Source organism: Canis lupus, chromosome 18 (genome assembly GCF_011100685.1).
Source record: "Canis lupus familiaris isolate Mischka breed German Shepherd chromosome 18, alternate assembly UU_Cfam_GSD_1.0, whole genome shotgun sequence".
Taxonomy (NCBI): domain Eukaryota; kingdom Metazoa; phylum Chordata; class Mammalia; order Carnivora; family Canidae; genus Canis; species Canis lupus.
In genome coordinates this window covers 49722052-49749311 of record NC_049239.1, presented here as the reverse complement: position 1 = coordinate 49749311, position 27260 = coordinate 49722052, and the positions used below count along the sequence as shown (strand labels likewise).

The 27260-nt window shown below is 48.7% G+C and overlaps 2 protein-coding genes across 16 annotated transcripts in view; one reads left to right on the top strand and one right to left on the bottom strand.

The window, feature by feature from the left end:
* Positions 1 to 299: 299 nt before the first annotated feature.
* Positions 300 to 6104, top strand: GAL (galanin and GMAP prepropeptide). Its single transcript, NM_001313781.1, has 5 exons — positions 300 to 380; positions 1116 to 1170; positions 4080 to 4166; positions 4551 to 4634; positions 5840 to 6104. Exons 1-5 carry the CDS (start codon positions 300 to 302, stop codon positions 5908 to 5910), a joined length of 378 nt encoding a protein of 125 aa, NP_001300710.1. The 3' UTR covers positions 5911 to 6104.
* An 8405-nt stretch (positions 6105 to 14509) lies between these two features.
* The window catches only part of TESMIN (testis expressed metallothionein like protein), a 39976-nt gene continuing 27225 nt past the window's right edge, over positions 14510 to 27260 (bottom strand). For 7 of the 15 annotated variants that reach the window (XM_038563669.1, XM_038563668.1, XM_038563674.1 and 4 more), the window contains 5 exons: positions 23112 to 23214; positions 19821 to 19958; positions 19416 to 19469; positions 17753 to 17928; positions 14510 to 16156 (listed from right to left, as the gene is read on the bottom strand). In XM_038563669.1, the coding sequence (XP_038419597.1) occupies positions 15964 to 16156; positions 17753 to 17928; positions 19416 to 19469; positions 19821 to 19958; positions 23112 to 23214 (664 nt within the window). In that variant the 3' untranslated portion in view covers positions 14510 to 15963. Of the gene's footprint in view, positions 16157 to 17752; positions 17929 to 18007; positions 18308 to 19415; positions 19470 to 19820; positions 19959 to 23111; positions 23215 to 27260 lie in introns of those variants that run through there. The other 8 variants (XM_038563673.1, XM_038563676.1, XM_038563677.1 and 5 more) reach the window with 6 other exon arrangements.

Here is a 27260-nt window from a genome sequence, read left to right as displayed (position 1 = left end):
GACCCGCCACGACCTCGGGACCCCCCCGCCGCCCCGGACCCGCCGCCGCTCAAGGTACAGCGCGCCCCGGGGCCCCAGCGGGAGGCAGCCCCGCCCCGCCCCCCGGACGTTCCCGGGCCCCTCGACCCCCTCGCCCCCCGTCCGGGCCGGGCAGGCGGCGCACAGCGCTCGGGGGCGCCTCCTGGCCCCTGCGGCCGCTCCCGCCCCGCCCCGCCCGAGCCTCGGCCCGACGAGCGCCCGGGACCGACCGGCCGCCCCGCCCCGCCCCGCCCCGCCCCGCCCCGCGCCTTCCCTTGCAGATGCCGGGCGGCTGCGCCCTCCTGCTCGCCTGGCTGCTCCTCGCCGCGGCCCTTTCGGCCACCCCGGGGCTCGGGGCACCGGTGAGTGCGGGCGCGTGTCCCCGCTACGGGCCAGGAGGGCGGGAGCCACAGTCGCGCGCCGGGCGGGCTGCGGGGGGCGGGGCGGGGGCGCGGGGCGCGGCGGGGGCGCGGCGGGGGCGGGGCGGGGGCGCGGTCCCGCCGAGGCGCTCCGAATCCCCGGCCTGGCCCCTGCCCGCGCACGACCAGCTCCTCGCTGCACAGCCCTTAAACCGGGGGCTCCCTGCTTGGCTGCTTCGCGGAGTTACCGGCGAGGCTCATTTCATCCCATTGAGCAGCGGCTCAGCTCCGCGGGGAGGGAGCCCAAGCCGCAGGTGCCCTCCACGCCTGTGTACTCTCATGGCTTAGAAGCAAGTGGGTGCACCTGCGTTTGCGGGTTGGGGCCCTAGAGTGAATTACCTGCCAAAGCAAGTGTTCATGTGGAATATAGCTTTTGGGGGGCAAAGCCAGAATTTCTTGCAGCCTCCGAAGTGCATGCGTTATTCAAATTCCTACACCATGCCTGGAAAGCCTGGTGGGCTTCCTTTAATATCCACTTCGCTTTAACAGGCTTACACCACGTGGCCTATTACGTGACAGTTAAAAAAAAAAAAATGTTTTTGCGCTGTGAATTCTGCGATTACCTGAAGGGCAGCGGCTTCACAGACCCCCGCAGTGGGCTATACGAACCGAGCCTGCTGCTGGGGCTTCTTTGAACCGCTGCAGCCCATACCTGACATGACTCTTCTCCCATTCGAGGTGAAGGAGAAGAGAGGCTGGACCCTGAACAGCGCTGGCTACCTTCTTGGCCCACGTAAGTGACCCAATGTGCGCGGCCCTCAGAGCCAAACCTGCTCTTGTGATGCTGACTGGAGCCACTTCCGTGAATCCTGCTCGTAGCCAGTCCGCGTTCTGTTACATGCATAGAGGGACGTGGGGAGGTGCTCCAGGAGACTTTGAGGCAGGACGGCTTTCCATGCAGGTTAGGGGGTCAGGGATTCAAATGCCACCTCCCCGGGGGGGGGGAGGGGGGCGCCCTTCCCCCTGCCCTGCCGCAAGCCTCGCTTGCAACAAATGGGCAAATTCCTGGGTCCCTTGATCAGCGCCCCCGCCCAACCCTCCTTCTAGCCTTGCTTTTTCTTACTCAGGCATCTGTGCAACACAGAGCAGGACTTAGGTTATTACCGAAAGATCAAAATGCCCACGGTAGGAGGGGATGGTGAGAAGGAAGAGTCTGCAGCGTGTGGGTTGGTGGGGTCGCGTGACGAACACGTGGAGGTCTCACTGGGCCTGACGGAGTGTGGGGCCTGGGCTGGGGCAAGGTGGGGGGGGAGGAGGTGCATCCACATCCCTCACAGTGGGCCCTATGTGGAAACCGGTCAGCTGATCTGAGTCCTAGAAGGTTCCCAGAACGGGCCTGCTCCCCGCAGTCTGCCCATTAGCACTTTCTCTGCTTCAGAAGGTCAAATCTGGGCAGTGTGGAGTCGGAGGATGCTTTTGCCAACTTGCAGTAGTCCATCAGGGTACTGGGCCGTCCTTGGCCGTAACTCTGCCGTGAATCTACCAGCTAAAATGTGCAGCCGGGGTGGGGGAGTGGGTGGGGGTCCATGCGTGTGTGCACACACCTAGAACCAGAGCATGGCGTTCACCTGCAGCCATCATTTCCCAGACCTTGCCAACCTGTGAGTAGACTAATACTCGGTGTCCTGTCCTTGATTTGACACCGTTTGGACACAGTGTGACTGGAGTGCCTTCAGGGTGCAGAGAACCCATGGACCCAGAGGTGCTGGGGACTTCAGAGATCCCCTATGTGGCAGCTGCGTGTAGATAAGCACGCCAAGTCCAGGGCTTGCTCAGGGCTGTGGAATTCTTAGTAGGGGCAGGAGGCAGCAGGTGTGCACAGGCAGGTTCTGCCTCCAGGTGACCCAGGCCCCAAAGGGCGCAGCTCTGGGACCCAGAGGCTGTGTGCGTCCATGCCCCCCCTCGCTTGTCCTTAGCCCCACCCTCTGCTTCCTGTTTGTCCTGTCTGCAGTGGCACCTTCGGATTTTAAGTATCCTAAAGGAGAGGACCAGAGGAGACCTTTTATTTCCCCCTTCAATCACTTACATGCTCGTAGCTCTCAAATTTGCAGACATGGTTGGTTTGGGGACAGCTGTCAACCCTAAGAAAAACAACCCTCCCCTATTTATGTACAGCCTCTGCCCCAGGAAAGGAGGCAAGCAGCATGTAGGTTGCATTCCCTTCCCACCAGCGTACTGGGAAGGACCATGCGTGTTTAAACTAGCACAGGGCTGGCTCTTAATCCCACCACTTGAACAGACTTTTCTCCCACGTGGATGGTGTCTGACGTTCAGGAGGATGCTCTGAGCAACACGGGCATAGAAATGACCAAGACGAGCAGGGGCCCCAGGCAGAGCCTCTGGGTGCCCTGGTGTCAGGTCAAAGGCAAGGGCAGGTCCCCACATAGTCCTGTCACTGTAAGTCGTGTGACCTCGCCGGCAGGAGGGGCACATGGGCTCAGAGGGCACAGGTTTTCCAGAACCTTCTGGAACCCTGAGCTCTGTTGCTCAGAAAGCATCTCATCTCTGTGTGCTTCTGACCCAAGAGAAAGAAGGAACCCTTCCGCAAAGATCCTCATTCATGTTACTTTGAAATATTAATCTGTTCGTCAAGATTTGGATCTTGAGCTAGAAAACAAGCTCTTGTTTACTATCAAGCTTACATCTCTGTCAAGCTGGCTCGCCAGAGGCGGCACCTGCAGACGAGCTTATCAGGACGCTTTATAGCCCCAGCACACCCCGTTTCTGTAGGCGCACATGGGGGACAGGGGACAATGACCACGATGGGGGCATGACACCAGCGGCCTGGTTCTTCCTGCCCCCAGGGCTGTGCCACGGCCTCCAGCTTTCTCCTGCCTCGCCTTGCAGACAGATGCCACAGGCATCTGAGCCACAGGCCCTGAGCCCCCCTCACCCCGTCCTCATGGCCTCTTCTCCCTCACCCCCAAAACACCCAAACCCGGTGCTTCTTTCCCTGCTGGGCCCTTGGGTTAGCACCTCCTGCTTTCCTTCCGAGCTTCTCAAGGGACTGCTCTGCTTGCAATCACGACTCCCTCTTTTCACACCAGCCAACATAGGCGTGAGCACACACACGCACGCACGTGCACACACGGTCATTTAGCCCCCCTGCCCCCGGCTCTGGCTGGCTTGCTCCAATCCATCTCCCACACAACTGCCGGGGAGCTCTTAGAAAAGTCTGATCAGTCTGAACTTCAGTTCTTCAGCGGCCCCCCGTTTTCAGGGCCATAGGACCCCAGCCCGTGGTCTCCCTGAGAGGTACCCAGCTCACCTGCCAGCACCTCTGGGACCACCTCAAGCCCCTCTCCCTGCACCAGCCGCTCTCCCCAGGGCCTGTCCAGCTCTGCTGAGCGCTGGGCTCCTGCTCGCTTCCCTCCTGGCCCCGTGGGTTCCTTCCTCTGGCAGAGTCCCTGCACCTGGCGGTGGGGGGGGTGGGGGGGAGGTCCGTGCCTCTGGCATTGGCACAAGTTTGTGGTTCCACAGAGAATGATATCTCTGCTGCTATGGCTTCCCTACTGTGACTTTATCTTTACCATCCAGTTGCCTACGCGCTTTATAAGCAGCCAGCGTGTCCTCCTTTGGGAGTGAGGAGAGTGTAATTATACTAACAACCGTCAGGTGTTTTCCTCTCCGATTTGCAAACAGATGCCATTGACAACCACAGATCATTTCATGAGAAGCCTGGCCTCACTGGCAAACGGGAACTCCCACCTGAAGACGAAGGAAGGTCAGGTGAGAGAGCCTGGGTCACCTCACTGTCCATCACCCCCCCGGGGCACACAGGGCAGTGGGGCATCAGGCTCCTGCCACCCCCTACCCCAGCCTGGCCTGGCCAGGTCTGCCAGCTGCCAGGACAAGTACAAGACCCAGCATCAGCATCCTGTGCCCCAGGGCGGCCACAGGGGCAGAGTCACTGGGCTCAAGGCCTCAAAAGAGTTTGGCCTTGACCGGACCCCACCCCCTCCCCCCACCCCCACCCCCGCACTGTGCTAAGCAAGGCCCTCGGGAGGGGTCATGGCCAGTCCACCAGCTTCCAGATGCCCAGCCCTCCGCAGATGGAGATGTGAGATACGGAGCCCCGCGCAGCAGGTGGCAGACGCCGATCCTGTTTTCTAGGAGGCTTTGCCGGGCCGCTGTCGCTGTCAGAGAATGCCGCTGTGCGCATGTTAATCGAGTTTCTGACTTTCTTGCGTCTCAAAGGTACATGAAATATTACCAATTTTAAATTCTACCTCTTAGAGCCCCGCACACATAAAAAGCCTATCAAGAGGATTCCGTAGTCTTCTCTTGGGAAGTAGCCAGCCATCCGCTCACATCCCTAAAGTCAGGGCAGTTGGTTGGGATACTGCCCCAGTCCCTGCAGAGGGTCATCAGAGCCTTGGGGGACCCAGGGACAGAGAGAGCATCTGGCCCCACTCCCTCGCTGGACGAGCCATACTTGGTGGCAGGGTGACAAGTGCTGCAGTTCCCTATAGGCCATCTCAGACCACACCTCGTAAGCAGGTGAACTGACCCATATTTCAGATCCCAGTTTTTGTTTATGCAGCCTTCCTGCAGAGCGGACCCCATTCCCATCTCAATAGTCTCCCCTCTAGACCTGGTATCTTCCACGGTGCGGGTGAGGCCTCCCTGTGGGCCTGTTTCTGCCTGGCCCCTCTGCACGGAGCATCAAACCGCTCCCTGGGAAGGCACCAGGACAGAGATGGCAGTGCCCCAGGAGCCGAGTAAGGGAGACAGGGATGGGGTGGGGGGGTTCTCCAGGAGAGACATGTTTGTCAAGTTTTACACTTTACAATTTTGTTGTGAGTTTGCAGAGTTGAGACTAATTCTTGACTTCTGTTTTGATCCATGTGCTTTTCTGGCTGTACCCATGGCTGTAGTTAAGGGGTTCAGGTGGGCGTGGGAGGGAGGAGGTGAAAGGCAGGTGGCTTCTTCCTTGGAGCCAACCGTGGGCACGGAGACTGCAGAGGAGGACTTTCCAGCTCAGAACCCATAACCAAGTCTGCTCTGTTGGAGCCAAACCTGCAGGGGACTCTCTGCCCGGGGAAAATCTCCTGGTGACTTTTCCTGCAAGGGGCAGATGGATTCTTCTGGGGACTTGTTTGTCACTTTGCTCTGTTTAGAATTTTGTAATATGGAACTTCTTTCACTCAGAGGTACCCATCTCTATTACCCAAACAGGAATTATACTTCATTAAAGTGAGACTTTAAGAGCCCGACAGTTTCAAATGCATAGTAAGTGTGAAACTTAAATCAGTAAGAGGTGAGAAATAGGAAGGGTTGCCCTGGATTTCGGGTCTTATTCTGGGACCCTCCAGAGAATGACAGTGGCTCTGGCATGTGTGCTGAGCGTCACTGTCCCTGGTGCAGACGGTAGGGCTCTGACGGGCACTCCTTCGTTGCAGAGGCCGGGGCCCTGCCCGACCTGCCCGACCTGCCATCTGCGGTCTCCGCAGAAGATATGGAGCAGCCCTGATGATGCCCTTGGGCAGGTTCCTCTGTGCCATGTCGCTTAAGGTCAAACTTGGACACGATGGATAATCTTGTGCCAACTTATGGTGACCAGTCCTGTCCCCCTGTGCTCTGATGCTGTGTCGTTAGGATTTTGTTGTGGAGATTCTTTTCCCTTTGGTAATTATTTTGAGCAGCAAAATAAAAAATAGCAATGGCTTTTGGGTGTCCTTTCCTTCTGTGTGTGTGTATCTGTCACCACTGCCACCAGTGCGTTTTAACAGATAAAGTTTGACTATAATCACGAGCAGCAGAGGAAATCCTAGCGTCCAGAGCATCTCTGAGTGCTACGTGTTGTCTATGTGCCCAGGGGACACAGAGTCACCTTGGTCTTCAGTGAGTCAAACACAACCACGAAGAGAAGTCCACTACCCACACAATCAAAACCAGGATGGACAGAAGCCCTGGCTGCAGGGAGCTGGCACTTTATAGAGAGATGGGAACAAAAACCCTAAAGCAGCCCTAACCATAGTGGCTGAGGGAACTACGAGGTGCCTGTGACAGGGAGACAGAGGAGGAAAGTCCTAACCAGAGGGCGGGGGCAGGGGCCGAGGTGGGGATTGATGTAGCAAAATTCATGTGGCCAGGGCAGAAAGCCAGGTGTCTGGGAAACCTCAGCTACGTGTGGGTGAGCAGAGGGGCGGCCTGGGGGATGGCATAGTAGATGTGGGGCGGGTCCTGGGACAGAAACAGATCACACCAAGCAACAGATCACGCCAACAACAGATCACGCCAAGCCTGTTAACAGTGACTGGAACTTGGAGTTTTAGAGCCTTTTCGGGGGCAGGTCTGAGCTGGGGGAGGGGGAGGGAGAATGACAGCAGAGTGGCTCTGCCCCCTGCCGCACATCAGCGTCCGGGGTGGGGGGGACACAGAGTCTGGAGGCCCCCCGCCGTGTTCTAAGGCTCCCCCAGGTGAGAATTCAGGCCGATTACCCAGCCCCTGCTGGCAGGGCCCCGAGCCCTTGCGTCCTTCTGCCCACGCTGTGAAGCTGGCCCCCCCCAGGCTCCTGCGGCTCCCACGGCTCCCACGTGGTTCCAGGACTCCATCAGCTCTGTCCTCCCCCCGCAAGCGCTGTGCTCAGACTTGGGTCACTCTCCCAGCTCAGTGTGCAACAGCAGCCACCGGGTCCTCTGCACACCCAGCCACACGGGCATCTCTGGTCGGTATCTCGGGTGGCCACCAGCCTCCTTTGTCCTCTCTCACACTGAATACTCTTTAGTTCTCCCAGACCTGGGAGGGGCTTGTGGGACCACGACTCAGCCGGGCCCTCCTCTAGTGCCTCCTCTGGGAGTCTGATTCTGGGGAGCCCAAGCTCGCCCTCCCAGCAAGTGCCCAGTGCTGCTGCTGGTCTGCTCCCCAGGGAAGGGAAGTGAGGGACCGAGAGAGGTTTGGTACCCTCAGTGGCCCAGCAGCGTGATGGATGAATGGACAGTCCTCACGGGGCATCTGTGGAGGACACTTCACTTCCAGAGAGAACGCGGCTGGAACGGGCTACAGCCATCCCGGATACTTCAGCTGCCGACAATGGCAGAATTTTTAAGACAAAAAGTCCGCCAGCCATGAGGGGAAGTGAAGAATTTATAGGTAGTTCTGACAACAACCCAGATGACCTGCTGAGTGAAAGAGGACGGAGAATGAGGAGGTTATTTACCTGCTTCAGGAGGCAGCTCTCTCCATGCCATGAAAGTGCAGTCATGAAAGCTGACTGACATCAAGACCCTCCTTCCACAGTTTGAGGCCAAAGCCGGGGAGCCCCTCCCCAGTGTCTGTCCAGAGCCTGAGGAGGAGAGTCTTGCTCCTGAGGCCCCTGGAGAAGGAGGAAGGGGAGAGGTGTGGGGGGCTAAGGAGTCCCAGTGCAGGGACAGAGTCTCAGAAAGACACAAAAGATCACAGCTGATTACTGTGCAGCCCATGAACTTTTGCTTTAATACACTGCAAAGCAAGAGGTTCTGTGCTCCATTTTACAGCCTGGATTTCACCCTATTTTATCCATGATACAAACTAAGATGGCTCTAGAAAGCAGAAAGCCTGACCACCTCTGATCCAACTTTTAAAGAAAAGTTTGCTGATTTCTGCTTTCAGGAAGATGGAGTAGATGTAATCCTTCCTGATTCCCTTGCTAAGTACAACCCTGGACATTTTGTATAAAGCAAGCATAAGACTCTGAAAGGTCAAGACGAGGGAAGACCTCAGAACCCAAGGATGATACAGTGGTGAGTTCTAGGTTTTCTTTTTGTCTTTGTAACAGAGTAAAGCTGACTCTCTCCATCTTGATATATGGGTTAATGTAATTCTTACGAAGGAAGAGGAGGAAAAGACAAGTTAAGCACCAGGAAAGAATATCTGTAAACCACATGTCACATTAAGGGATATCCCACCAAGGATATATTTCTCTGAAGCATATAAAGGTCTCTCAAACCTCAACAGTGAAGAAAACAATCCAATTTTAAAAATGGGCAAAATACAGGAACAGACATTTCACTGAAGACATACAGATGGAAAATAAGCATATGAAATGATGTTCAACATCGCTAGTCAGTAGGGGGATAAAAATTAAAACCACAATGAGATTCCACTAAATACCTATCAGAACAGCTAAAATAAAAAAATAGTGATACCACCAACTGCTAGCAAGAATGCAGATAAAGTGGACCACCCATCCACTGCTGTTGTAAATGTGAAATGGTACAGCCACTCTGGAAAACAGCTGTAGTTTCTTTAAAAATGAAACATGTAGCTACCATTCAACCCACCAATTATACTCCTGGACATTTAACCCAGATGAATGAAAATTCGCCTGCACACAAATGTTCACAGTAGCTTTATTTGTAATAGCAAAAAAACTGGAAACAGCCCAGATGTCCTTTAATGGGTGAATGGTTAAACTGCCATCCATCCACCCCACGCACCTACCATTCAGCAAGAAAAAGTAACAGACTACTAAGCTATGCCCCAATCCAGGTGAATCTCCAGAGAATTCCTCTGAGTAAAAAAAAAAAAAAAAATCTTAGAACGTTACATACTGTATGATCCTTTATATAGCATTCCTGAAATGATGGAAGTATAGAAATGGAGAACAGGTCAGTGGCTCCCAGGGTTTAGAAAGGAGGATGATAGATATGGCTTTAAAGGATGACTTGGGAAAAATAAATAAATAAAGGATGACTTGGGGATCCTTGAAGTGGTGGAAATGTTCTGCATCTTGACTGTATCAAAGTCAGCATCCTGGTTGTAATATTCTACTTAAGTTTTGCAAGATGTTACCATTGGGGAAAACTGGATAAAGGGTGTATAGCATCTCTCTGTATCATTTATTACAAATAACCATGCATCTACAATCATCTCAAAATAAAAAGTTTAGTTTTTAAAAAGCTATTCAAATATATTTTAGGGCCCTAATATGTTCACAAGTGAATTCTACCAAACATTTAAGGAAAAAATTATTCCAATTCTTTATAACCTCTTCCCAAGATGGAAGTATATCCTCATTCTATGAGGCTAGCTTTACCCTAATACCAAAACCAGAGACATTACAAGAAAACCACAGACCAATATCTCTCATAAACAGAGATGTAAAATCCTTTTTTTTTTTTTAATTACTTCTTTTAAAGTAATCTCTACACCCAACATAGGGCTTGAACTCATAACCCCAAGATCAAGAGTCACATGCTGTACCAACTGAGCCAGCCAGGTTCAGCCAAGTCTGAACATTTTTTTTTTTAAAAGGGACAGGGCTTTTTTTTTTTTTAAAGATTTTATTTATTTTATTTTATTTTATTTTATTTATTTATTCATAGAGACCAAGAGAGAGAGAGAGGCAGAGACACAGGCAGAGGGAGAAGCAGGCACCATACAGAGAGCCTGACGTGGGACTTGATCCGGGGTCTCCAGGATCACGCCCTGGGCTGCAGGCGGCGCTAAACCACTGCGCCACCCGGGCTGCCCGAGATGTAAAATCCTTAACAAAATATTAGCAAATCAAATCCAATAACATATAAAAAGAATTACACACCATGACCAAGTGGAATTTATTAACCCACATATGCAAATCTGGTTCAACATTCAAAAGTCGGTTAATGTAATCATCACATCAACAGGCTAAGGAGGAAAAAAAGTCACATGATCATATCAGTAGATATAGAAAAAGCATTTAGCAAAACCTAACACCTATTTATAATTTTCAGCAAACTAGGAATAGAGGGGAGCTTCCTCAGCTTGATATAGAATGTCTACCAAAAAACCCTACAGCTAACATCATACTTAATAGTAAGAAACCAAAAGTTTTCCTGCTAAGATAAGGAACAAAGCAAGGATGTCCCCTCTCATCCTTGGGGACACTGTAGTGGAAGTCTTAGCTAGGAAGGAAGGAAGGAAGTTCCAGTCCTTCCAAGAAGTCCTTCCAAGAAGGCAGGGAAATAAAAGGCATACAGATTGGGAAGGAAGAAATAAAACTGTCTTTGTTTGCAGATGACATGACTGTCTACGTAGGAAACCAGAAAATCAACAACAAGAACTCCTGGAACTAAAAAGCAATCATAGCAAGGTTACAGGATACAAGGTTAATATACAAAAGTTAATTGCTTTTAGGGGCACCTTGGTGGCTCAGTCTGTTGGGTAACCAACTCTTGGTTCTGGCTCAAGTCATTATCTCAAGTCATGGAGTCGAGCCCCACATCCGGCTCCATGCTCAGTGGGGAGTCTGCTTGAGAGTCTCTCTCTCTCCTTTTCCCTCTGTCCCTCCCCCCTGCTCTCTCTCTCTCAAATAATAAATAAATCTTGGGGCAGCCCCAAGATTGGCTTGGCACAGCAGTTTAGCACTGCCTGCAGCCTGGGGTGTGATCCTGGAGATCCGGGATCGAGTCCCACGTCAGGTTCCCTGCATGGAGCCTGCTTCTCCCTCTGCCTGTGTCCCAGCCATTCTCCCTCTCTCTCTCTCTCTCTCTCTCTCTCTCTCAATAAATAAATAAATAAAATCTAAAAAAAAATTTAAAAAAATAGTTTTAAAAAATCAATCTTAAAAAAAAACCCCACAAAAGTTCATTCCTTTCCTGTTTAACACCAATGAACAAGTGGAGTTTGCAATTAAAAATATATCATTTATATTAGCACCCCTAGCATCATTAAAAGTGAAATACATAGGTACAAATCTAACAAAACTACAAACTCTGACGACAGAAATCAAAGAAGTGCTAAATCACTGGAGAAATATTCCATGTTCATGGATAGGATGACCCAATATTTTGAAGATGTCCATTCTTCCCAACTTGATCCACAGAATCAATGAAATCCCAATTAAAATCTCTGAAAGTTATTTTATAGGAATTAAAAAACAGATTCTAAAGTTTATATGGAGAGAAAAAGACTGAGAATATCCAACATGATATTGAAGAAAAAGAACAAAGTTGAAGGATGGGCTACCACCCGACTTGAAGACTTTCCACAAAGCTATAATCAGGACAGTGTGATGTTGGCAAAAGAATAGACAAATAGATCAATGGAATGGAATCAAGAGCCCAGAAATAGACGTACATAAATATTGTTAACTGATCTTTGGCAAAGGAGCAAAAGCAGCACAATGGAGCAAAAACAGTGTTTTCAAGAAATACTGCTGAAACAGCTGGACAACCACATGCAAGAAAAGGGTGGGGGAATCTAGACACATCTTACACACTTCACAAAAATTGAAACTCAAAGTAAACCATATACATAAACATAAAATGCAACACTCTAAAACTCCCATAACACAGAAGATCTAGATGACTTTGAGCATGGCCATGACTTTTTAGATATAACACCAAAGTCACGATCCATAAAAGAACAATTAATGAGCTGGACTTCATTAAAATTTAAGACTTCTGCTCTGCAAAATCACTATTGAAAGAATGAGAAGACAAGCCACTGACTGGAAGAAAATATTTGCAAAATGCATATATATATGATAAAGGACTGTTATCCAAAATACACAAAGAACTCTTAAAACTCAGCAACAGGAAAATGAAGAACCCAATTAAAGATGGGCAAAAGACCTGTGCAGACAAGTTGCTAAAAATGATACACAGAAGGCAAGGCAAGCAAGCACATGAAAAGATGCTCCAGGTTGTGGGCCATCAGGGAATTGCAACAGAAAACAACTAGATATGGCCACACACCTATGGGAATGGCCAGAGTTCGGAACCCTGACAGCACTTGACTGATGTTGTCACCTCTGCCCTCCTGAGCCTGGTGTCCTTTGTGGGGAGAGCTCCCTGCAGCAGGAGCTGCCTCTGCCCCTCCAGTGCTCTTCTCTTCCCCACACGGATTCCCCAGGCACCATCTGCATCTTAGAAGAAACTTCCACCTTCACTTCCCTCAATCAGTGTCCTCACCTAGTTCACATAATAATTTATCTCTTGTGGTTTTAAGCCACAACCCCACTGGAATTCGACCACACTCAGTGGAACTTCAGGGAATCAGTGCAGGGTTTTGTAAGGGGATGAAGAGCTTCAGAGCCAAGAAGAGGACTACACACAGGTTTCTGCTCAGATTCCCCAGGCAGCAGAAGGTTCCGTTTCCTATGTTCTCATGTTTTCTGTATTGGGTACAAGCTTGTGGTTAATTGAGGGAAAATTTTCAGCATGTGCAACATAGAAATATGTATTTGGTCTCTATGCTGTTTCCTAATAGAGCTCATAAAGCCCTTGTAATTTCTTGGGTGGTAGGAGTGCCTTTGTTCTAATGGGGCAACTCTGGGTGGGCTCCTGGCTGGGGGCTTGTCACCAGAAAGACCAAGCCACATGCTCCAAGGAGGAGAGGGGGCTAGAGGCTGAGTTGATACTTGATTGTGCCTATGACATGAAGCCACCATAAAAATCCCTAAAATACAGGGTTCAGAGTTTGGGGGTTGGTGAATACCACAGGCCAGAGGGTGGCGCCCCAAGCTTCACAGGGACAGAGTGCGCTCCTGAACCTTGCCTTATGTACTTCATCCTCAGGTTGCTCATATGAATCCTTCAATATCCTTTACAATGAACTGGTAATAGCAAGTAAAATGTTTCCCTGAGTTTTGTGAGCTGTTATAGCAGATTCTCAGACCCAAAGAGGCGTTCCTGGAAGCTTCCAACTACAGCCAAGTCAGACAGAAGTGTATGGGTTTTCCTCAGGACCCAGTACTTGCAACTGGTGTCTGGCTGGTGTCTGAAGTTGAGGACAGTGTGCGGGGACTGAGCCCTTAACCTGGGTCATCCGACACTAACTCCAGGAAGTTAGCGACATAACTAAATTGAGTAATATTAGGACACCCAGTTGGTGTCCAGAGACATGGAGAATAGATTGGTGGAGGGGATATGCCACCTGTCTCATGTCTAACTATTATTCTGAGGGGAGAAGCGGCTTTCTTTCAGCATGTCATGTTATGACTTCTTTTCAGATTCTCGAAAAGGCAAGCTTTAAGCTAAGCTGCATTTGGGGAGGAACGACACCAAAAAACCCTCTGAAAACCCAGCAGATAGTCTCACCCTAATCACAGAGGCGGCCTTAGTAGATACAGGAGAGAGCTACAAGGCAGTTCATTTTGCACAGCCACATCCAGAAGCAAGGCATGCTATGTTTATTTTTATATAGTTTTAAAATGGCCTTGGCTCTTTACCAGCAACAGATGATGTACTTTTTTTATTTTTAAAAAGATTTTATTTATTTATTTATGAGAGATACACAGAGAGAGAGGCAGAGGGAGAAGCAGGCTCCATGCAGGGAGCCCGATGTGGGACTCAATCCTGGAACTCCAGGATCACGCCCTGAGCCGAAGGCAGGCACTAAACCACTGAGCCAGCCAGGCATCCCAGAAGATGTACTTTTAGATCTTTAAGTCATCCTATGTAACTGTCACCTTTGGGCATTACACTGGTTTGATACACGGCTCTACTTGGCTCTCACTTATCATACTGAATTTTCTAAAAGCTGTATGGGCTTACTAAATTCTCCCTGGCAGGGATCCCTGGGTAGTGCAGCGGTTTGGCACCTGCCTTTGGCCCGGGGCGTGATCCTGGAGACCTGGGATCGGATCCCACATCGGGCTCCCTGCATGGAGCCTGCTTCTCCCTCTGCCTGTGTCTCTGCCTCTCTCTCTCTCTCTGTGTGACTATCATGAATAAATAAATAAAATCTTCAAAAATAAATAAATAAATTCTCCCTGGCAAGAAACTCCACAGGGATGGGCCATCCCTTAATTTTCAGGCTCCCGCTCAGTATAGCTGGCCACAGTCAGAGTATTCTGGCCTGGCACGAAAGGTCCCCTGCCTCACACGAACCTGGGCTCCGGCCAGCTCCTGGGTAGTGCTGGGTCCCTGACCCGAAGGCTGTTGCTCATCTTCCTCCTTGGGGCTCTGTAGGTGACCACCCCTGGCTTCGGGACCTCTATAGGCAGCTCTTTATCTCAGAATAGTTCTGGAGAACAGTGTTCCCTTTACCTCCCTCCATACCTGTGCCATGCGGCTCCAGAGCCTCTAAAATGTGCCGGGTGTGCGCAGAGATGTGCCTGTAAGATGCACGCTGGACTTCAAAGATGTGGTACATACAAAAGAATGTGAAATACCTCAATCATTTTTATTTTGATTACACGTGACATGACAGTGTTTTGAATATATGGGGTTAGATAAAAGATTGCTAAAATAAATTTCACCTACTCCTCTTCACTTTTTCAAATATGGCTCCTAGAAAATGTGAAGTGACTGGTAAGGCCCTGCAGACATTGCCACTGGCAGCATTTCAGGACAGACGCAGAGGAAAGGCCGCCCCCCAAGAAGGGGATCAGGAAGCCCTGGTTCAGGACCCCACCAACGCCGAGGGTGGAGTGGACGGGTCCCCTCCAGCAGCACCCCTCCCACCCCTTCCTAGATGCACAGGGGGCTGAAAGTGCCCCTAGCCCCGGGGCACCCAGGCCTCTGCCTCTGGCCTGCACCATGAATCTCCATCCGGAGGAGCCAAAGGGGAATTGAAATGGTGAAGAATTAAGTTTATTTCTCTCCCTCCAGGGTTTCCCATCAGAACTTGCTGTTCTGAATACAACTCTACTAAACGCCAGCCAGCCGCTGGGCCCCTTGCTTATGCCGGTGCTGTGCTGGCAAGTAAATTTTCTAAACATACTCTAAGGGGCCAATGCTATTCATAAACACAGAACAGGATGAATATATTTATAGTTACTAAGTTAATTACAACAATGGAAGACATTTGAAATTTTAACCATTTTGCTTTTTCAAAAGAACTAAAAGAGAGTCAACTTAATAACTAATCTTACCTGCTGGCTTCTGCAAACTAGTTACTTCAACCATATTTTAACAAACAGTAATAATATTAGAACAGTAATTAGGGAGAAGTTAATTGGATAATAGAGCTTTTCCATATTCAAATGAAAACACACAAGAAACTAGATAAATTTCAGCCCCATAAGTATGACCCTACGGCCTGTGTTTCATGGTGGCCCTAAGGGAGACAGAGCATTTGTGTGACTCTGGGAAAATGTTCACACTCAGGAATTCCTCAAGGGACTCAGGGCTGTTGAGAGATTTTACGCTGTATCTTAGCAGCCCATCTGGAGAAAGTATTTCAAAATAATTTTAGTAAAAAATCATTATGGCTTTTTAGGCAGAGATGCCTCGAGAGGAAAATTTGCAAGACTGGGTGAAGCCAGTGGCAATGAACTGCTATTTCTCTCCAGAGCCTGCTTCCTCCCTCCATCCCTCATTGTTAATACAGACAATCCTCCCAGCATCACAGGAATCCATGCTCTCTCTCCAGGGCCAGACAACAACGGTTAGTTGTGTCTGTGCTTCCTCAAAAGCCGTTGATCACCAAGACCCTCACCCACTCTGAGTAAATCCCCTTGGCACCCGGATGCAGAGGGAAAGCCTGACCTCAGTGACACAGCCATTGATGCAAACCCGGCCTCGTGTTCCTCAAACCACCTCTCAACTATAGATTTCTTTCCCTTAGAATATTGAAGCAAATTCTATGTGCATTCAGATTTTACCATGCTGTAACGCTACTCAATTTTCAACCCTTTGGATTTAAACTCAATCCGGAGAATCTGTGATAAGCACCTCCCGAACTCCTCCAAGATCATCTGCTCCGCCAAGCACTCGGAGCAGTGCTCCTTCTCGGCCTCTTCACCCTGAGCCAGCAGACAGGCGCACGTGGCCTCCACCACCTCCCAGGAGATGCACGAGGAAGACTGCCTGGCAGAAACAGAGCAGTTACAGGCCACCGTCCTCAGCTCCACATTTTAAATATCTTATATGTTCAAGGGGACGTCCTTGTCATGGTATTTTAAAGAACGTCACCAGTAAAATCGAATGGTATCTTCCTAATGTTGGAAACTGTGACAATATGAAGGACTGCTTTCAGAAGAGTAACACAGAGCACAGGCAACGGTCTACCTCTTGACATTCCTTCTCACAGCAGATTCTGAATATCCTCAAAGTTAGATCCACTACAACATTCAGAGGCACCGGGGCTACTGCATCACGCTGGTGGGCTGTGCAGCGGTGGAAGCAGGAATCTCAGATTGAGATAAGCCTTACAGGTGAGCCATGCAGCCTGGTCCAAACTCCGAGCAGAATATGTATGCTCAGGAAAGCCAGTGTCCTAGTGTCAGCCCCATCCTCCCCAGGGGCATCTGGCACTCCAGGATGCCAAAGGGCTCTGGGGACTTGCCCCGTTGGAGGGACACTGTCAGCCTGGCCTCCCCTCCCAACGCCCCTTAGAACCCTTAACCAGGTTCCCAAAGGTGGCAAGACCATATCATACAAGACTGTCCATGCGCCCCCGCTGGGCTCGAGGGGCAACCTGGCTTAGCTAGACACTTGCCCAAGCAGTGCTCAGACTGCAGAAGTTCTGGAAAACTTCCTATAGTCTTAAAAAGTATTGGATTATGGAAATAGACACAGGAGTTGGAATTGGTTGAAATCTCTCTAGACAGACAACACACAACGACTTTTGCTGAAGCTCAAGGAATAGGGCTGCCCTTGGGTCAAGAGTCACAGTATTTTGAGGCCAGACTCCAGCATGTGGAGGCTCCATCACATTCAGCCTGACACACAGCGTCCCGGTGCCAGGAGATAACATGTTCGCTTGCCCCTTCACAGAAGATGAAGCCACATCTGGTAAATGTTTACTGATAAAGACCTTTGCAGGTCACAGTGATGGTGTTTCTGATGTCTCTGACCAAATAAGCATAAACTTGGCTTTGCAGAATTATATGAATTAATGATATCTGGTGCTTTTTCATGATTTCATTCATGGTATTGAGTTGAAAGCCATTTTTTTTAATGGATAAATCTAGTCTATATAGTAAAATTATCACTCAACCTTTGAGATCTGCTAGGATTATAGTATGGCCTCGGAATAGTTAAATGGGACACTATCCACCTACTGTGAGATCCATGAACCCTCCAGTAAGGGACACAGTAGGCACGCTGTCACTTCATATGGTAAGGAGTACTTCAGGTCTGTGTGTCTCTGTCTTGAGATTGTGGCCTCACTGCCCAAGGGCAGTGGCCTATCAACAGTCCCTGCAAGGCCCTTCTGCTTGTGCACAAAACGGGTAACAGCCCAGGAAGACCGATGGACAGAGCAGTCTCAGCAGTGGGGCCCCCGAGGAAACACAGAGTGGGACCTAAGGCTGGTCAAGCAGGGGAGCTGCTGCTTCCGCCCCATCCCTCATGCCCACCCCATGGACACACACACTTTCTTTCCGGTATAGAGATTAACTGTCCTCAAATTAACCTGTTTCCCCTCTTTGGAGTACCTACCTATCTTTTCACAGTACCTACCTATCTTTTCTGAATTTTGGTAGTCCTGAGAATTTAGTTGGTGACAAATGATGGTTGCCTTCAAACCCTCCAATTTCCATATAGTTGGGCATGTTCATTAGTGTTTTCTGTTCTGGGCTTTCTTCATAATTTTTGCAACCAATGCATTTGCAAATAGAAGAACACATAATTTTGGCCTGGTAACATAAAATACTTCAATAAAATCAGACTGCACTATAATTCATCAAAAAACAACACATTCTATGTGGACCTTAGGTAACCCTGTGTGTGTGTGTGTGTGTGTGTGTGTGTGTGTGTGTGTGTGTTTAATCTGCAATTTTCACACCAAACACAGGGAGGGGATTTGGAAGGCTGGCATGTGAGTGTGAGCATGAGTCCCGAGCAGAGAGGGGGTCACTCTCCCTTCTCTGCAGGGGATGCCAGCAGAGTGCTGCCCCCTGACTGTGTCATGGGTCATAAGATTCTAGCTGTCTCAGCTCACCTCACTTCACTGCATGTCATAGACAATGTGGTTCTCACACACGGGAGGTCTGTGGCAACCTGTGTCCAGCAAGCCTGTTGACACAATTTTTCCAACAGTATTTGCTCACTTTGTGTCTCAGTCACATTTTGGTAATTATCTCAACATTTCAAACCTTTCGTTATTCTTATGTTTGCTATGATCTGTGTCCAGTGATGGTAACTAAGAGCTCAGGGAATAATTAGGGTTTTTTAATGAAGGTACACGCCTTGTTTTTTAGACCTAATGCTACTGTACACCTAATAGACTGCAGTGTCCTGTAAGCAGGACTTTTATCTTCACTGGGAAGCCAAAAACTTCATCTGACTGGCTTGGATGCGGTATTTGCTCTGTTGCTTTGTGGTCTGGAATCGAGCCTGCAGCATCTCCTAGGTGGGCCCATGTCATGCTGGCTCTGCTCTTGTGGGGAATGTGTAGGTGGGTAGAGGCTGAAACCCACCGAAGACAGGCCTTGAGTGGGTGTGAGGGGAGGCCTTGCTGCTTACTTGTGGGTGGAATTCGGTTCTTGCCACAGGGAGCATGCCTGGCAAGCCAGGGCCCAACCCCTTGCTTACACATGCCACCGGGCAGTCTGAAAGCTGGCCCTGCCAACTGCTGTGGCTCCCTCTTTCTTTCAGCTGCTAGGGCTGTCCCTCAGATCTCGTCAGCTCAGAGATGCACATCGAAGGGTATCTATTGTGTTCTACTCTGCACCTCTGGCTGTTTTGAGCAAGAGGCTTTTCAGGATCTCCAGTCCCCTCTGGAGACTACAGGACAGCTGCACCTCATGTGGGCTGCTGCCTGGCAGAGGCTCAGCCTCCAGAAAGTGAGCCTTCTCTCTGTCTCAGGCAGCAGGGAGGGTACTGTGAAGAGCAGGCAGGGATGCTGTCAGTGCATCTGAAAACTGCTTCGCTGGGGAGGTGCCTCACTGTTTGAATTCTGTATCTCCGCACGACTTTGCATTCTCACAATCCCAGCTGGGGGATTGCTTGGCCTGCTTACTCAGGCCTTCCAACATGTGTCCCCCGAATCACGAGGACTCTTCTCAAGCCCAATCATCTGTGACAACCTTTTAAAAGTAAAATTCACAGGTGCCTCCCCCCCACTCCACCCCCTGCAAAGACCTCAAGCAAACCAAAGGAGAGCTTTTTAAGGAAGAGTTACCTGGCTGCTTTGCAGCTGAGGTCTGAGAGCTCTTCCCTCCTCTCCCTCGCTTTCCTTCAACACCAAGAAAGAAGAGGGAAGATGAAGAGAGAGAGCAAGCCTCTCCGCCCCAGTGGGTCTGTGAGGAGCAGGCACACGCTCTGGTCCACGGGCGGCTCTGCACCACGACGTGTGCTGTCCGCCAGCCAAGGCCCACTGTCCACTGTGGTCTCTGAGTGCCAGCCCAGAGACAAAGCTCTGCGAGCAAGAGGCAAGGCCCACCTCTGGGAGCTCCCGAAGTGCTGTGGCAGAGTGGGCAGGGCCATGCAGTGGGCCCGAAGCAGGTGCCAGCCTCCCGGAGGAACTGTGGGTACATCTGCTGTGTCACTGAGCCCAGGGCCCTGGGGGGTGGGGTGGGGGGCTCACCTCGTAGCACTCGCAGTAATTTTTGAGACAGCCTGAGCGCCTGCAGTTACAGCCTTTGTTATGCCGAGGCTTCACATCTCCCAACTTCCCTTTCCCAATTTTTGGCTGGAAAGCTTCTGGATTTCGATCAAGACATGCCTAAGGCAGAAAACACAAAACTCCATCAAGATGTACCTTTTATTTAAAAACAACATTCAGTGAAAGTTGAACAACATTCCGTGAAAGTTCATTTGTCTGCTGTGTTAATCCAGTTGCTGCTTTAGAAGAGCCACACAGCACAGTGGACTATCAGTCAGTCGTCAAAAAGGATGAAATCTCACCATTTGCAACCACATGGATGGAGCTGGAGGGTATTATGCTGAGTGAAGTAAGTCCATCAGAGAAAGACAATTATCATACAGTTTCACTCATATGTGGAATTTAAGAAACAAAACAGAGGAGCACAGGGGAAGGGAGGTTAAAATAAAATAAGATGAATTCAGAGAGGGAGACAAACCATGAGAGATTCTCAATCATAGGGAAAAAAAACTGAGGGTTGCTGGAGGGGAGTGTGGGGGGACAGGGTAACTGGAGGATGGGCATGAAGGAGGGCATGTGATGGGATGAACACTGGGTGTTACATGCAAGTGATGAATCACTGAACTCTATCTCTGAAACTAATAATACATTACATGTTAATTAATTGAATTTAAATAAAATAAAATAAACAAAGAAAGAGCCACACGAGGCAGTGTGTCCTTCCATAGTTAAAGTGCATCCCCGGGATGCTGGGGTGGCTCAGTGGTTGAGCATCTGCCTTCAGCTCAGGTCGTGATCCCGGGGTCCTGGGATGGAGTCCTGTAATGGGCTCCTTGCAGGGAGCCTGCTTCTCTCTCTGCCTGTGTCTCTGCCTCTTTGTGTGTCTCTTGTGATTAAATACATAAAGTCTTAAAAAAAAAAAAAAAAGAAAGTGTGTCCCCTTCTTGTTTCATTTAATTCTTTTACACTGTAAAAGGCATTGTTTTTTTCCTGAGTTTCAAAGTCAGACATGCTTATTGTAAAATAACTGGATATTAAAGACTGTGTCCGTGTGGCTCTATTTCCTTTCCAGCATTTCTTGTGTACTTTTTTCCTGAGACAGCTGGGGCCATGGTGCTCACATTTATTAAACACTGATTGTGTTCCAGGCACCCTTCTATGCGATTTATGTGCACTTTTTCCCTTAATCCTCACCGCAGCCTTGGGGAACAAATACTATTGTTTCTGTCTCACAGATGAAGAAATCAAGGGCAAGAGGTTAAGTAATAAATGGCCAGTGATGGACTCGAATCCCTCTCCCTATGCTTAACCCAGCCCAGACACTCGGCCACCGGGCCACGCCTTGCTGACACAACATGCTCAGCTTTTTATCCTGGCTGGTTTAACTCTTTTTATGTATCTTTCTATGATCCATCTAGACAGACAAATGTGTGCATGTTTTTATTAACGAAGTGATTTGATGCAATTTGAGGAACACAGTAGCACCCCCTGCCCTTTGCTCTCCTCGTACAGATTAGTGGCTAGGGTCTGCGCCGTCTGACACAAGGCCTTCCCATCACCACAGAAGGTCCTTTGGGCAGCACTGGCCTCAAGTGAGGCTGCTACTGTATGTTTTTATTTCTATGGAAGGTGAGGGGCAGGGAATGCACCCATCCGTGGGGTGGAGCATGATGAACAGAGCACCAGTGTGCCCTGTGTAACCTCTGCCCAGCTCAGACTGGAGGGTAGTCCAGCCCCCAGGAACTCCCAGGACTGGTACCCATTGACACCCCAGTGGGAGCCACCGTGCTGACCTCCACTGCTTTCACTGTATGTGGGCCCCTGTGGCGTACCCTGTTGTGCCCGGCTTCCTTCAGCAGCACAGTGCCCACGGGACTTATCCACGTGCAGTGCATGGTGGGACTGCCTTCTTCACTAGTGTAGTAGTCCGCCATACGATACAACATTCTACCACTGATGGACACTGGGTCGTTTCCAGGGTGGGGCTACTGTGTGTGTCTGTGGTCGACGCATGCACTCATTTTTATTGTCTCTGTTTTCAGGAATGAAACTGCTGGATCATAGCATGTACCAAGGTTCATCTTTAGAGGCTATTGTCAAACAACCTCCCCAAGTGCTTGTACCAACTTATGTTCCTACCAGCAATTCTTGAAAATGCCAACACTTTTTAAATAAAACTTATATACATCCAATGATAGACAATCCTTTAACCCTGAAGAAAATGCTACACTACTAAAGTTTAGAGGCATCAAAATTTTCTTCTGTCCCCTGGATCCGGCTATATCAAAATGGGTAAGATATTTTCAAGTGATTTATCTGTAATTCAAGAGGAGAATTAAATTATTGTAGAAACAAAACAGACCAACCACGAGACAGCATGACAGTCTCAAGTCTACATGGGATAGTCCTTCATTGCCCTTTGCAAACAAGGGGCACCAAAATATGCCCCCAGAGCAGGCTGGTGGCCCCATGCCTACCCATCCTCCCTTCTTTAATGATCTTTTATGCCTACAAGAAGGGATGAAAACTGCAGGTTCCTGTATGTAGCTGTTAGCAAGCGCAGGGCTGCCAGAGTTGCTGCTGGCCCCTTGAGGAAAGTCCAAATTCTCCCCTTACCTGAGAGCTATGGAGAATAAAAATTAGACATGAGTTGTGGCTGAGAACCTCTACCCAGTTCTCTGAACAGCAGACTTTCTACACCTCTCAGGCTACACTCCTCAAGCTCAGGCTTATGTACTACATGACAGGACCAAATCTCTAAACCCCAACACAAGACAAAGTGGACATTTGTACATTCTGAAATCAGAACCTTCCAACAGTGCTGTGCCACTGAAGTCATCCCACATGGTAGAGAATAAAGATCTTTCTCTGGCTGCTAACTCCTTACAGCTCTTGTCCACGGCCACCTTCAGGAAGAATCCTACTCAGTGTATACTCATCAACACTTTGGGTTTTCCCAATATTGAAATCAGTTGGGAGTCTCTAGAGATGACAGCTTTATGAATATCTCAAGCACTTTTTTAAAAAAATTATTTTTAGAGAAAGAGAGGGAGTGTGTGAGCAGGGGAAAGGGAAGAGGGAGAGAGAGAACCTCAAGCAGACTCTGTGCTGAGCACAGAGCCCAGTGTAGTGCTTGGATCCACAACTCTGGGATTATGACCTGAGCCAAAATCAAGAGTCAGACGCTCAACCTAATGAGCCACCCAGACACCCCATATCTTAAGCACTTTAAAACACTTTTAGAATGCATGTATTTAGTGGAAAAATTGTTACCTTAATGGCCTTAAACCGTTGGATTTCGTGATGTAGATTGTTACAACAATTATTACAGTTGCAGTTGTTGCAAAAGTCCCCACTGGCAAAGCAATCACAGTACCTGTGAAGCAACAACACAGTGTGTCAAAGGTGTGGATGGCATGAGCAAATGACAATAGCACCCACATAGGAAAAGAGCCTGCCAACATGCTGTAGTTCAGTACAACTTTTATTTAGATGATTCTGACTCCTTTTTTATGAAAGCTACAACACCTGGGATGATGCTCTCCAGTGACAGAGGAGAAAGAGAAACCAGTTAAAACCACTGGTTTCATAATATAGGAGTTTGCAGAGCAAAACAATTTCCTGGATCCTGTCCCTTGTTGTCCATTGCCTCCTGTCCCTAGGTGCCCACTGAATCTCTCCCAGGAGCACTACCAGTGCTGGAGCACTGGCAGGCAGACACCATCAACCACCACCACTCCCAGTCCACCCACACAACTGAAGCTGAGTTCTCTTCCTGGCCAGACATTGACTATGAGTGAAAACTAATGGGGCCTGGAGGCTAAATGTGGCTTGGGCTTGATCTTACTTCCACTCCCTGTTGACCTAGGGGGGAAGAGACGGATGGTGGAAGAAACACACGTACGAAGTGACTGCTGTCATATTCTCTTATAATAAAAGTGCTGTTGGGGAACTCAGATTCTGCAGAACAGCTTTTTTAGCAGAATTTGTCCCCAAATGTGTCCACTGTGCCCTGGTATTCTGGAGGTCATAAAGGTATTACTCGGTGACAGAAACGGTGTTCCTTGAAAAACCATCAGCTGTCTACAGCTGTGCTCTTGTAAGACTCCTGCTCTCATGCTGCAGAACAGAGGCATTTATAGGCCTGTGGCTCAAATGGTTCAGTGTGGGCAGGGATATGACATGTTTCTCAACTCATGTAAAAATTCAGTGTTAAGGCAAGGACTCCCAATATCTTACCTATAACCTGAACCCCAGGGAGGTTTCGGGAGTTCATCAGCCACTCCACAGCTTCCGTTCGTGACTGGAGAAGACCCACATTGCTCCCTCCTGAGAGCATGAGTCATTGAAAAGAGCTTCAAATCCAGGTTTCTCATGTCAGCTCTGCCACCAGGTCCCCATGTTAACTGATATAGGTTATTTGTCATTCAGCATCTTGAGCTATAAAATGGAAGTCGTGGCATCCAACCTACCAGTCTCAAGGGGCCACCCAGGGGAGCTCAGGACATCCCATAGACATGCTTCCTTTACAGTGCTGTGTGATGCCAGGAAGGCCAATGTCTGGCAACGTGGTAGACCAGATAGATATCTCTAGAAACCTTACTGTATGTAAAAGTCCCCACAGAATTCCTAAACGTTATTCTTTTAACATTTGTTTCAATTTTTTAAAATAATATTTTAAAATGCATGTCAAGCCAAAAGAAAGTAAAAGAGATTATCAGAGGTAAAATAAAGAAAAAACTATGCACCTAGAGGGAAGAGTTCTGTAGCTGCTAAGTTTTGTCCTGGGGCATCTGCAGGTCCCTGGTGACTCAGAGCCTGCTCATGCAGGAGACAGGACACCGAGTCAGGACTATGAGAGGAGTTGCACCAGAGAGCCCCCCAACACCCGCACCATGTAAAGCATGGATCCTTGAAAGGCAACCTCTCCACAAATCTACTTCATGGAAGGAGTGGAGATACATCCCTCTCTGAAGCACAGGGGTAATATGAGTGTGTCTCCTAAGGCTTCCTGACCCCTGGGATGGACAGAAGAAGGAAGAGATGACAGAAATTTGGAGGCTGGGAAGCAGAGGGGAGAGAGTTATAAATGACAGACTGAAGAATCCTGAACCCTGGCCCATCAGGAGAGAGGGAAGAAGCAGAAGCAGCTCTGAAGACTCGGATGCAGCAGTTGCAGTCTGCTCTGGAGTGGAGTGCAGGAGGGTAGGATGAGAAGAGAACTGGTTGAAGTTCTCTTTAGAACCCCCAGGCTCCTCCCCTTTCCAGCACCCTTCTCTCCACCACTGTAGCAAGATACTGAAATTACTTTCTGGGGTAAAACAGTTGAGGACGGGTGGGTATCACAATGAACCAAAGGAGGAAAGGTGAATATTGAGACCTGAGGATTTCTTCTCCTTGACCCCTAGAATCCTAGCGCCACAGTGGAAAAGCCTTCTTTCAGGACGCCAACCAGACCAAGACAGAATACAGAGAGAAAGAGCCCCACAGTGAGTCCCCCAAAAGATGGCTTAGTCATACCACCAAGAGTCCCCAGGAAGCTTATGCCTCATTCTTAAATGTGAGTGGAGTGACAGCCAGAGATCTGCAGATATTTCAGGAAACCTGACATGAAAGACAAGAAGCCCAAAAAAACACACTGTTTAGGGAAAGGAAACTCGGGGTGTGTGTGTGTGTGTGTGTGTGTGTGTGTGTGTGTGTGAGCACTAGCAGCCTTAGACAGATTAAGAGGCAAGAAAATTATACTTAAAAAAACAGAGTATAAAAATGATGTTTGGGGGGGGGGAGTAATCACAGAGAGCATTATCTTAACAGAAGATATGAAAAGTAGGACCCCTGCCCTCCACCCCCCAAAAAGGGAAGTAAAAACAACAGGAGAAAGAAAAATGTAGAATCTGTTTCCTAAGTCCAAGATTTATGTAATTAGAGATCTGGCATGTGTTTGCAGACTAAAAAGACTGCCAAGTGTCCAGCACAAGAGGTGAGATAGTCGCAAAGCAAGACTTCACTATCCAGTTTCAAAGCACAGAGAACAAAGAGAGGATCCTACAAGGCTCCAGAAAGAATAAAGCAGGTTTCACACAAGGGGCAAGAACAAAGATACTATCAAAATTTCAATAGCAGTAGTGAAAACTAGAAGAATGCAACAAAACCTTCAAAATTCTGCAGAAAAATTCAACATTTAAAATCGAACTGAAATTGGAAATCTAAATAACTATCCAATCCAAAATAATTGTCTAGGTGTGAGGACATATTCGGGCAGGTTTAGACATGGGGGTTCTGGAAAGATAATCTCTGTGCACCCTCTCTCAGGATGTTCTTGGAGGATGTGCTGCATCAAATGATGCAGTGAGTCAAATGAGGGAGATGACTGGGATCCAGGAATCAGGGAATCAAACCTGAGAAGGAAGCAAAGGAAGCCCTTGGTGTGGTGGCAGAGGGAGAGTCCATGGTCAGAGCTGTCCATCAGGCCTGGAAGCCATCCCATCCAGAGTGGGGCAGGCAAATGGCTCTGAGAAAGGCTTCCTCTGACAACACAGCCTAGTATGTAGCAGATCTGAGCATGGTGGGAAGACAGCTATACACCCAGAGGGCAGTTCAGAGTTAAATTAATGCCATGTACACAGAAAGCTAAGTACCAACTACTAACTCAAAGGAAAAGATGGAGAAGTTCAGGAAAGGAAATTAATCAAGGTCTAGCAGTGAGTAGTGTTTTCCTAGTTGTGAAATATAAACACTACTGATCTAACCACATATTTCTAATGTCTGGATGTGGGAAATGTGTGTGTGTGTGTGTGTGTGTGTGTGTGTGTTGAGGGGGGAGGAAACAGAGCCAAACCCACATCTTCCATGATGCTAAAATAAGAGATTATGCCCAAATAGAAAAGTCAAGAAGTTAGCAAAGCAGGCATATTATTTACATATGTGGAAATATTAAAAGATTCTGTTTAAAGTGTTGACAATTCCTGGAGATCAAAAAATAATGGACAATTGTCAGGGAGCTACCATTCTTTGTCACAAGTCTTACATAATTACTTGGCTTTTAAAACTCTGTGTGTAGAGTGCTTGGCTGGCTCAGTTAATGGAGTGTGCAACTCTTGATCTTGATTGTGAGTTCGAGCCCCATGTTGGACATAGAGGTTACTTAAAAACAAAATCTTTAAAAAAGATAAAAATAGGGGCACGTGGGTGGCTCAGCAGTTGAGCATTTGCCTTTGGCTGAGGTTGATCCTGGGGTCCTGAGATTGAGTCCTGCATCAGGCTCCATGCAGGAAGCCTGCTTCTCCATCTGCCTATGTCTCTGCCTCTGTGTGTCTTATGAATAAATAAAATATTTTAAATATAAATATATATATAATTTAAAAACCTCTATGTGTATATAATATGGATAAAAATAATAACTAAATTAAAAGCAAGAAAGGA